Raw genomic sequence first — 12500 nt, 5'->3', positions numbered from 1 at the left:
CCTTCATCCAGTACGCCAGCGAGAGGCACGCCAGGGGGGCCGTGATCGGGGAGAACGGCAGAGTGCTGGCTGGACAGATGCTGGGTGAGTCCACATGACATAGTGTAAATTATCACTCTACCTAAAGCGCACGGGGAAAAAAGCATGATGGCCAAAGTAGTTAGTTTGAATGTTACCCACAAACCAGTTAAGGAGACATATTATGAAAAACTTAGTCACTCTTCCCCAGTGGTTGTGCACATACATTTGGGTATATGGAGTTTCTACCAACCCACAAACTGTGAAATTACACAATCCAGTTAGCTTTCTGAGGGCTTCCTAGATCAGAAAACATGGGATTCAACAAGCCATTCAGATTTGGCTCCCCTTCCTATGTCACATAGCCTGACGTGGTCATACTCCGATTGGACAGATAGTCTAGCTAGCTGTCTGGATTTACCCTGCAGAGATCTGAGGAGGTAGCCTGACATGGTCATACTCTGATTCTGGTCAGAATATGAGTCTGATCCTGCTCCCTAGGGCTGTGATTATGGGGTGTATTTCAGCCAAACCAGGAAAAAAAAATGCCTCTGCACTCAATTGGATAGACCTACAACCAATCAGAGCAACAGATAGACCTACAACCAATCAGAGCAACGGAGAGTCAAAGGCAGGCTTCGACCAACCCATCATCGTCAAAAATGTTGTTGAGCTATTTTCTGTTAAATTACTAATCAGTCAATTTACTGTTTATTTCAGCATTCTGCATTTTAAAGGCTCTGACACACCAACCCACGGCTGAAGTCCGTCGCCGTCTTGAGTGTACGTTCTGCGCGTGTGCGAGACGTAATACAAAAAATAAAAACTGGAAATGACGAATGCGTCACGTGGGTCTGGCTTCTCCAGCTGTCCGATAATGGCAGCTTGTTCGAAATACGATCTCGTATTTTACGAAAATAGTCCACCGAAACGTGTTTCTGAAAACATTTTAAGAGAGAAATAGGCCGTGCAGTTGCTGAATCTGTCTTCATTTCAGATCAACAAAGGTCAGTTTAAAGGACTTTCACCAGATTTTGAGAGACTCTAGTCACGCTCATCCCACTCGTCATTTCCGGGTTAGCACTCCACCAATCAGATTGGTCATTGAGTCCGACTGCCCACCCTCCGACCCAGCAAGTCAGGTCGGCCAAAATGAAGGCGTCCTCTGACGGACGACAGCACAGAGCACACTCTGATTATCAGGTTGGTGTGTCAGCGCCTTAAGGAAAACAGAGCTCTTCACACTGTCTAAACCCTGCAGGCTACAGATTACCCACACTTCACACTTGGAGTTGTCAGGACTGTGAACCTGGACGCCACATCAGTCGGCACACTGGAGTTTATTTCGCAGGGCAGCACATGACAACATACAGTTTGTATGGTGTGATCTAGACATGACCTCTCTCTTACCACACAACACGTTTACCTATTCCCTTAAATATGTATGCACGGCCACTCGACCAAGAGCTTTACACAAGCAGTTATTGGTACTAGGGCATGACACTGTCATAACTAAGACATAACACGGTCATAACTAGGTCATGACACGGTCATAACTAGGTCATGACACGGTCATGACTAGGACATGACACGGTCATAACTAGGACATGACACGGTAATAACTAGGACATGACACGGTCATAACAAGGACATGACACTGTCATAACGGTCATAACTAGGACATGACACGGTCATAACTAGGACATGACACGGTCATAACTAGGACATGACACGGTCATAACTAGGACATGACACTGTCATAACGGTCATAACTAGGACATGACACGGTCATAACTAGGACATGACACGGTCATAACTAGGACATGACACTGTCATAACGGTCATAACTAGGACATGACACGGTCATAACTAGGACATGACACAGTCATAACTAGGACATGACACGGTCATAACTAGGACATGACACGGTAATAACTAGGACATGACACGGTCATAACAAGGACATGACACTGTCATAACGGTCATAACTAGGACATGACACGGTCATAACTAGGACATGACACGGTCATAACTAGGACATGACACGGTCATAACTAGGACATGACACTGTCATAACGGTCATAACTAGACCATGACACGGTCATAACTAGGACATGACACGGTCATAACTAGGACATGACACTGTCATAACGGTCATAACTAGGACATGACACGGTCATAACTAGGACATGACACAGTCATAACTAGGACATGACACTGTCATAACGGTCATAACTAGGACATGACACTGTCATAACTAGGACATGACACGGTCATAACGGTCATAATTAGGACATGACACGGTCATAACTAGGACATGACACGGTCATAACTAGGACATGACACTGTCATAACTAGGACTTGACACTGTCATAACGGTCATAACTAGGACATGACACGGTCATAACTAGGACATGACACTGTCATAACGGTCATAACTAGGACATGACACGGTCATAACTAGGACATGACACGGTCATAACTAGGACATGACACGGTCATAACTAGGACATGACACTGTCATAACGGTCATAACTAGGACATGACACGGTCATAACTAGGACATGACACAGTCATAACTAGGACATGACACTGTCATAACGGTCATAACTAGGACATGACACTGTCATAACTAGGACATGACACGGTCATAACGGTCATAACTAGGACATGACACGGTCATAACTAGGACATGACATGGTTATAACTAGGACATGACACTGTCATAACTAGGACATGACACGGTCAGAACTAGGACATGACACTGTCATAACGGTCATAACTAGGACATGACACGGTCATAAGTAGGACATGACACTGTCATAACGGTCATAACTAGGACATGACACGGTCATAACTAAGACATGACACGGTCATAACTAGGACATGACACGGTCATAACTAGGATATGACACTGTCGTAACTAGGACATGACACGGTCATAACTAGGACATGACACGGTCATAACTAGGACATGACATGGTTATAACTAGGATATGACACTTTCATAACTAGGACATGACACGGTCATAACTACGACATGACACTGTCATAACGGTCATAACTAGGACATGACACGGTCATAACTAAGACATGACATGGTTATAACTAGGACATGACACTGTCATAACTAGGACATGACACAGTCATAACTAGGACATGACACTGTCATAACGGTCAAAACTAGGACATGACACTGTCATAACTAGGACATGACACGGTCATAACGGTCATAATTAGGACATGACACGGTCATAACTAGGACATGACACGGTCATAACTAGGACATGACATGGTTATAACTAGGACATGACACTGTCATAACTAAGACATGACACGGTCAGAACTAGGACATGACACTGTCATAACGGTCATAACTAGGACATGACACGGTCATAAGTAGGACATGACACTGTCATAACGGTCATAACTAGGACATGACACGGTCATAACTAGGACATGACACGGTCATAACTAGGACATGACTGTCATAACGGTCATAACTAGGACATGACACGGTCATAACTAGGACATGACATGGTTATAACTAGGATATGACACTTTCATAACTAGGACATGACACGGTCATAACTAGGACATGACACTGTCATAACGGTCATAACTAGGACATGACACGGTCATAACTAGGACATGACATGGTTATAACTAGGACATGACACTGTCATAACTAGGACATGACACGGTCATAACTAGGACATGACACGGTCATAACTAGGACATGACACTGTCATAACGGTCATAACTAGGACATGACACGGTCATAACTAGGACATGACACTGTCATAACGGTCATAACTAGGACATGACACGGTCATAAGTAGGACATGACACTGTCATAACGGTCATAACTAGGACATGACACTGTCATAACGGTCATAATTAGGACATGACACTGTCATAACTGTCATAACTAGGACATGACACGGTCATAACTAGGACATGACACGGTCATAACTAGGACATGACACGGTCATAACTAGGACATGACACGGTCATAACTAGGACATGACACTGTCATAACGGTCAGAACTAGGACATGACACTGTCATAACGGTCATAATTAGGACATGACACTGTCATAACTGTCATAACTAGGACATGACACGGTAATAACTAGGACATGACACGGTCAAAACTAGGACATGACATGGTTATAACTAGGACATGACACTGTCATAACTAGGACATGACACGGTCAGAACTAGGACATGACACTGTCATAACGGTCATAACTAGGACATGACACGGTCATAAGTAGGACATGACACTGTCATAACGGTCATAACTAGGACATGACACGGTCATAACTAAGACATGACACGGTCATAACTAGGACATGACACGGTCATAACTAGGATATGACACTGTCGTAACTAGGACATGACACGGTTATAACTAGGACATGACACGGTCATAACTAGGACATGACATGGTTATAACTAGGATATGACACTTTCATAACTAGGACATGACACGGTCATAACTAGGACATGACACTGTCATAACTAGGACATGACACGGTCATAACTAGGACATGACACTGTCATAACGGTCATAACTAGGACATGACACGGTCATAACTAGGACATGACACTGTCATAACGGTCATAACTAGGACATGACACGGTCATAAGTAGGACATGACACTGTCATAACGGTCATAACTAGGACATGACACGGTCATAACTAAGACATGACACGGTCATAACTAGGACATGACATGGTTATAACTAGGACATGACACTGTCATAACGGTCATAATTAGGACATGACACTGTCATAACGGTCATAACTAGGACATGACACGGTCATAACTAGGACATGACACGGTCATAACTAGGACATGACACGGTCATAACTAGGACATGACACGGTCATAACTAGGACATGACACTGTCATAACTAGGACATGACATGGTCATAACGGTCATAACTAGGACATGACACTGTCATAACGGTCATAACTAGGACATGACACGGTCATAACTAGGTCATGACACGGTCATAACTAGGTCATGACACGGTCATGACTAGGACATGACACGGTCATAACTAGGACATGACACGGTCATAACTAGGATATGGCTCGGTCATAACTAGGACATGACACTGTCATAACTAGGACATGACACTGTCATAACTAGGACATGACACGGTCATAACTAGGACATGACACTGTCATTACTAGGACATGACTCGGTCATAACTAGGACATGACACGGTCATAACTAGGACATGACACGGTCATAACTAGGACATGACACGTCATAACTAGGACATGACACTGTCATAACGGTCATAACTAGGACATGACACGGTCATAAGTAGGACATGACATGGTCATAAGTAGGACATGACATGGTTATAACTAGGACATGACACTGTCATAACTAGGACATGACACGGTCATAACTAGGACATGACACTGTCATAACGGTCATAACTAGGACATGACACGGTCATAACTAGGACATGACACGGTCATAACTAGGACATGACACGGTCATAACTAGGACATGACACGGTCATAACTAGGACATGACACTGTCATAACGGTCATAACTAGGACATGACACGGTCATAACTAGGACATGACACGGTCATAACTAGGACATGACACTGTCATAACGGTCATAACTAGGACATGACACTGTCATAAGTAGGACATGACACGGTCTTACGTAGGACATGACACTGTCATAACGGTCATAACTAGGACATGACACGGTCATAACTAGGATATGGCACGGTCATAACTAGGACATGACACTGTCATAACTAGGACATGACACGGTCATAACTAGGATATGACACTGTCATAACTAGGACATGACACGGTCATAACTAGGATATGACACTGTCGTAATTAGGACATGACACGGTCATAACTAGGACATGACACGGTCATAACTAGGACATGACATGGTTATAACTAGGACATGACACTGTCATAACTAGGACATGACACTGTCATAACGGTCATAACTAGGACATGACACGGTCATAACTAGGACATGACATGGTCATAACTAGGACATGACACTGTCATAACTAGGACATGACACGGTCATAACTAGGACATGACACTGTCATAACTAGGACATGACTCGGTCATAACTAGGACATGACACGGTCATAACTAGGACATGACACCGTCATAACTAGGACATGACATGGTTATAACTAGGACATGACACTGTCATAACTAGGACATGACACGGTCATAACTAGGACATGACACTGTCATAACTAGGACATGACACTGTCATAACGGTCATAACTAGGACATGACACGGTCATAACTAGGACATGACATGGTTATAACTAGGACATGACACTGTCATAACTAGGACATGACACTGTCATAACGGTCATAACTAGGACATGACACGGTCATAAGTAGGACATGACACTGTCATAACGGTCATAACTAGGACATGACACGGTCATAACTAGGACATGACACGGTCATAAATAGGACATGACATGGTTATAACTAGGACATGACACGGTCATAACTAGGACATGACACGGTCATAACTAGGACATGACACTGTCATAACGGTCATAACTAGGACATGACACGGTCATAACTAGGACATGACACGGTCATAACTAGGACATGACACTGTCATAACGGTCATAACTAGGACATGACACGTCATAACTAGGACACGACACTGTCATGACGGTCATAAGTAGGACATGACACTGTCATAACTAGGACATGACACGGTCATAACGGTCATAATTAGGACATGACACGGTCATAACTAGGACATGACACTGTCATAACGGTCATAACTAGGACATGACACGGTCATAAGTAGGACATGACACTGTCATAACGGTCATACCTAGGACATGACACTGTCATAACGGTCATACCTAGGACACGACACGGTCATAACTAAGACATGACACGGTCATAACTAGGACATGACACGGTCATAACTAGGATATGACACTGTCGTAACTAGGACATGACACGGTCATAACTAGGACATGACACGGTCATAACTAGGACATGACATGGTTATGACTAGGATATGACACTTTCATAACTTGGACATGACACGGTCATAACTACGACATGACACTGTCATAACGGTCATAACTAGGACATGACACGGTCATAACTAGGACATGACACTGTCATAACGGTCAAAACTAGGACATGACACGGTCAGAACTAGGACATGACACTGTCATAACGGTCATAACAAGGACATGACACGGTCATAACTAGGACATGACACGGTCATAACTAGGACATGACACGGTCATAACTAGGACATGACACGGTCATAACTAGGACATGACACTGTCATAACGGTCATAACTAGGACATGACACGTCATAACTAGGACATGACACTGTCATGACGGTCATAACTAGGACATGACACTGTCATAACTAGGACATGACACGGTCATAACGGTCATAATTAGGACATGACACGGTCATAACTAGGACATGACACTGTCATAACGGTCATAACTAGGACATGACACGGTCATAAGTAGGACATGACACTGTCATAACGGTCATAACTAGGACATGACACGGTCATAACTAAGACATGACACGGTCATAACTAGGACATGACACGGTCATAACTAGGATATGACACTGTCGTAACTAGGACTTGACACGGTCATAACTAGGACATGACACGGTCATAACTAGGACATGACATGGTTATGACTAGGATATGACACTTTCATAACTTGGACATGACACGGTCATAACTACGACATGACACTGTCATAACGGTCATAACTAGGACATGACACAGTCATAACTACAACATGACATGGTTATAACTAGGACATGACACTGTCATAACTAGGACATGACACAGTCATAACTAGGACATGACACTGTCATAACGGTCAAAACTAGGACATGACACTGTCATAACTAGGACATGACACGGTCATAACGGTCATAATTAGGACATGACACGGTCATAACTAGGACATGACATGGTTATAACTAGGACATGACACTGTCATAACTAAGACATGACACGGTCAGAACTAGGACATGACACTGTCATAACGGTCATAACTAGGACATGACACGGTCATAAGTAGGACATGACACTGTCATAACGGTCATAACTAGGACATGACACGGTCATAACTAGGACATGACACGGTCATAACTAGGACATGACTGTCATAACGGTCATAACTAGGACATGACACGGTCATAACTAGGACATGACACGGTCATAACTAGGACATGACACTGTCATAACGGTCAAAACTAGGACATGACACGGTCATAACTAGGACATGACACTGTCATAACGGTCATAACTAGGACATGACACGGTCATAACTAGGACATGACACTGTCATAACGGTCATAACTAGGACATGACACTGTCATAACGGTCATAACTAGGACATGACACGGTCATAACTAGGACATGACACTGTCATAACGGTCATAACTAGGACATGACACGGTCATAACTAGGACATGACACGGTCATAACTAGGACATCACACTGTCATAACGGTCATAACTAGGACATGACACTGTCATAACGGTCATAACTAGGACATGACACGTCATAACTAGGACATGAAACTGTCATGACGGTCATAACTAGGACATGACACTGTCATAACTAGGACATGACACGGTCATAACGGTCATAATTAGGACATGACACGGTCATAACTAGGACATGACACTGTCATAACGGTCATATCTAGGACATGACACGGTCATAAGTAGGACATGACACTGTCATAACGGTCATAACTAGGACATGACACGGTCATAACTAAGACATGACACGGTCATAACTAGGATATGACACTGTCGTAACTAGGACATGACACGGTCATAACTAGGACATGACACGGTCATAACTAGGACATGACATGGTTATGACTAGGATATGACACTGTCATAACTTGGACATGACACGGTCATAACTACGACATGACACTGTCATAACGGTCAAAACTAGGACATGACACGGTCATAACTAGGACATGACACGGTCATAACTAGGACATGACACGGTCAGAACTAGGACATGACACTGTCATAACGGTCATAACTAGGACATGACACGGTCATAACTAGGACATGACACGGTCATAACTAGGACATGACACTGTCATAACTAAGACATGACACGGTCAGAACTAGGACATGACACTGTCATAACGGTCATAACTAGGACATGACACGGTCATAAGTAGGACATGACACTGTCATAACGGTCATAACTAGGACATGACACGGTCATAACTAGGACATGACACGGTCATAACTAGGACATGACTGTCATAACGGTCATAACTAGGACATGACACGGTCATAACTAGGACATGACACGGTCATAACTAGGACATGACACTGTCATAACGGTCATAACTAGGACATGACACGGTCATAACTAGGACATGACACTGTCATAACGGTCATAACTAGGACATGACACGGTCATAACTAGGACATGACACTGTCATAACGGTCATAACTAGGACATGACACTGTCATAACGGTCATAACTAGGACATGACACGGTCATAACTAGGACATGACACTGTCATAACGGTCATAACTAGGACATGACACGGTCATAACTAGGACATGACACGGTCATAACTAGGACATCACACTGTCATAACGGTCATAACTAGGACATGACACTGTCATAACGGTCATAACTAGGACATGACACGTCATAACTAGGACATGAAACTGTCATGACGGTCATAACTAGGACATGACACTGTCATAACTAGGACATGACACGGTCATAACGGTCATAATTAGGACATGACACGGTCATAACTAGGACATGACACTGTCATAACGGTCATATCTAGGACATGACACGGTCATAAGTAGGACATGACACTGTCATAACGGTCATAACTAGGACATGACACGGTCATAACTAAGACATGACACGGTCATAACTAGGATATGACACTGTCGTAACTAGGACATGACACGGTCATAACTAGGACATGACACGGTCATAACTAGGACATGACATGGTTATGACTAGGATATGACACTTTCATAACTTGGACATGACACGGTCATAACTACGACATGACACTGTCATAACGGTCAAAACTAGGACATGACACGGTCATAACTAGGACATGACACGGTCAGAACTAGGACATGACACGGTCAGAACTAGGACATGACACTGTCATAACGGTCATAACTAGGACATGACACGGTCATAACTAGGACATGACACGGTCATAACTAGGACATGACACGGTCATAACTAGGACATGACACTGTCATAACGGTCATAACTAGGACATGACACGGTCATAACTAGGACATGACACGGTCATAACTAGGACATGACACTGTCATAACGGTCATAACTAGGACATGAGACGTCATAACTAGGACATGACACTGTCATGACGGTCATAACTAGGACATGACACTGTCATAACTAGGACATGACACGGTCATAACGGTCATAATTAGGACATGACACGGTCATAACTAGGACATGACACTGTCATAACGGTCATAACTAGGACATGACACGGTCATAAGTAGGACATGACACTGTCATAACGGTCATAACTAGGACATGACACGGTCATAACTAAGACATGACACGGTCATAACTAGGACATGACACGGTCATAACTAGGATATGACACTGTCGTAACTAGGACATGACACGGTCATAACTAGGACATGACACGGTCATAACTAGGACATGACATGGTTATGACTAGGATATGACACTTTCATAACTTGGACATGACACGGTCATAACTACGACATGACACGGTCATAACTAGGACATGACATGGTTATAACTAGGACATGACACTGTCATAACTAGGACATGACACTGTCATAACGGTCAAAACTAGGACATGACACGGTCAGAACTAGGACATGACACTGTCATAACGGTCATAACTAGGACATGACACGGTCATAACTAGGACATGACACGGTCATAACTAGGACATGACACTGTCATAACGGTCATAACTAGGACATGACACGTCATAACTAGGACATGACACTGTCATGACGGTCATAACTAGGACATGACACTGTCATAACTAGGACATGACACGGTCATAACGGTCATAATTAGGACATGACACGGTCATAACTAGGACATGACACTGTCATAACGGTCATAACTAGGACATGACACGGTCATAAGTAGGACATGACACTGTCATAACGGTCATAACTAGGACATGACACGGTCATAACTAGGATATGACACTGTCGTAACTAGGACATGACACGGTCATAACTAGGACATGACACGGTCATAACTACGACATGACACTGTCATAACGGTCATAACTAGGACATGACACGGTCATAACTAGAACATGACATGGTTATAACTAGGACATGACACTGTCATAACTAGGACATGACACAGTCATAACTAGGACATGACACTGTCATAACGGTCAAAACTAGGACATGACACTGTCATAACTAGGACATGACACGGTCATAACGGTCATAATTAGGACATGACACGGTCATAACTAGGACATGACATGGTTATAACTAGGACATGACACTGTCATAACTAAGACATGACACGGTCAGAACTAGGACATGACACTGTCATAACGGTCATAACTAGGACATGACACGGTCATAAGTAGGACATGACACTGTCATAACGGTCATAACTAGGACATGACATGGTCATAACTAGGACATGACACGGTCATAACTAGGACATGACTGTCATAACGGTCATAACTAGGACATGACACGGTCATAACTAGGACATGACACTGTCATAACGGTCATAACTAGGACATGACACGGTCATAACTAGGACATGACACGGTCATAACTAGGACATGACATGGTTATAACTAGGACATGACACTGTCATAACTAGGACATGACACGGTCAGAACTAGGACATGACACTGTCATAACGGTCATAACTAGGACATGACACGGTCATAAGTAGGACATGACACTGTCATAACGGTCATAACTAGGACATGACACGGTCATAACTAAGACATGACACGGTCATAACTAGGACATGACACGGTCATAACTAGGATATGACACTGTCGTAACTAGGACATGACACGGTCATAACTAGGACATGACACGGTCATAACTAGGACATGACATGGTTATAACTAGGACATGACACTGTCATAACTAGGACATGACACGGTCATAACTAGGACATGACACTGTCATAACGGTCATAACTAGGACATGACACAGTCATAACTAGGACATGACACGGTCATAACTAGGACATGACACTGTCATAACGGTCATAACTAGGACATGACACGGTGATAACTAGGACATGAAACGGTCATAACTAGGACATGACACGGTCATAACTAGGACATGACATGGTCATAACTAAGACATGACATGGTCATAACTAGGACATGACACTGTCATAACGGTCATAA

General features: G+C 43.3%; 1 protein-coding gene across 3 annotated transcripts in view; it reads left to right on the top strand.

Moving 5' to 3' along the window:
- Nucleotides 1-12500, top strand: part of raly (RALY heterogeneous nuclear ribonucleoprotein) — a 218710-nt gene that overhangs the window by 126512 nt on the left and 79698 nt on the right. For all 3 annotated transcript variants that reach the window (XM_036002266.1, XM_031301385.2, XM_036002267.1), the window contains one exon: nt 1-84. This exon is cut by the window's left edge and continues 245 nt beyond it. In XM_036002266.1, the coding sequence (XP_035858159.1) occupies nt 1-84 (84 nt within the window). The remainder of the gene's footprint in view (nt 85-12500) is intronic.

This window comes from Sander lucioperca, chromosome 6 (genome assembly GCF_008315115.2).
Source record: "Sander lucioperca isolate FBNREF2018 chromosome 6, SLUC_FBN_1.2, whole genome shotgun sequence".
In the NCBI taxonomy this organism is placed as follows: Eukaryota; Metazoa; Chordata; class Actinopteri; order Perciformes; family Percidae; genus Sander; species Sander lucioperca.
The sequence above is the reverse complement of the archived record's forward strand: the minus strand, read 5'-3'. Positions and strand labels throughout refer to the sequence as shown.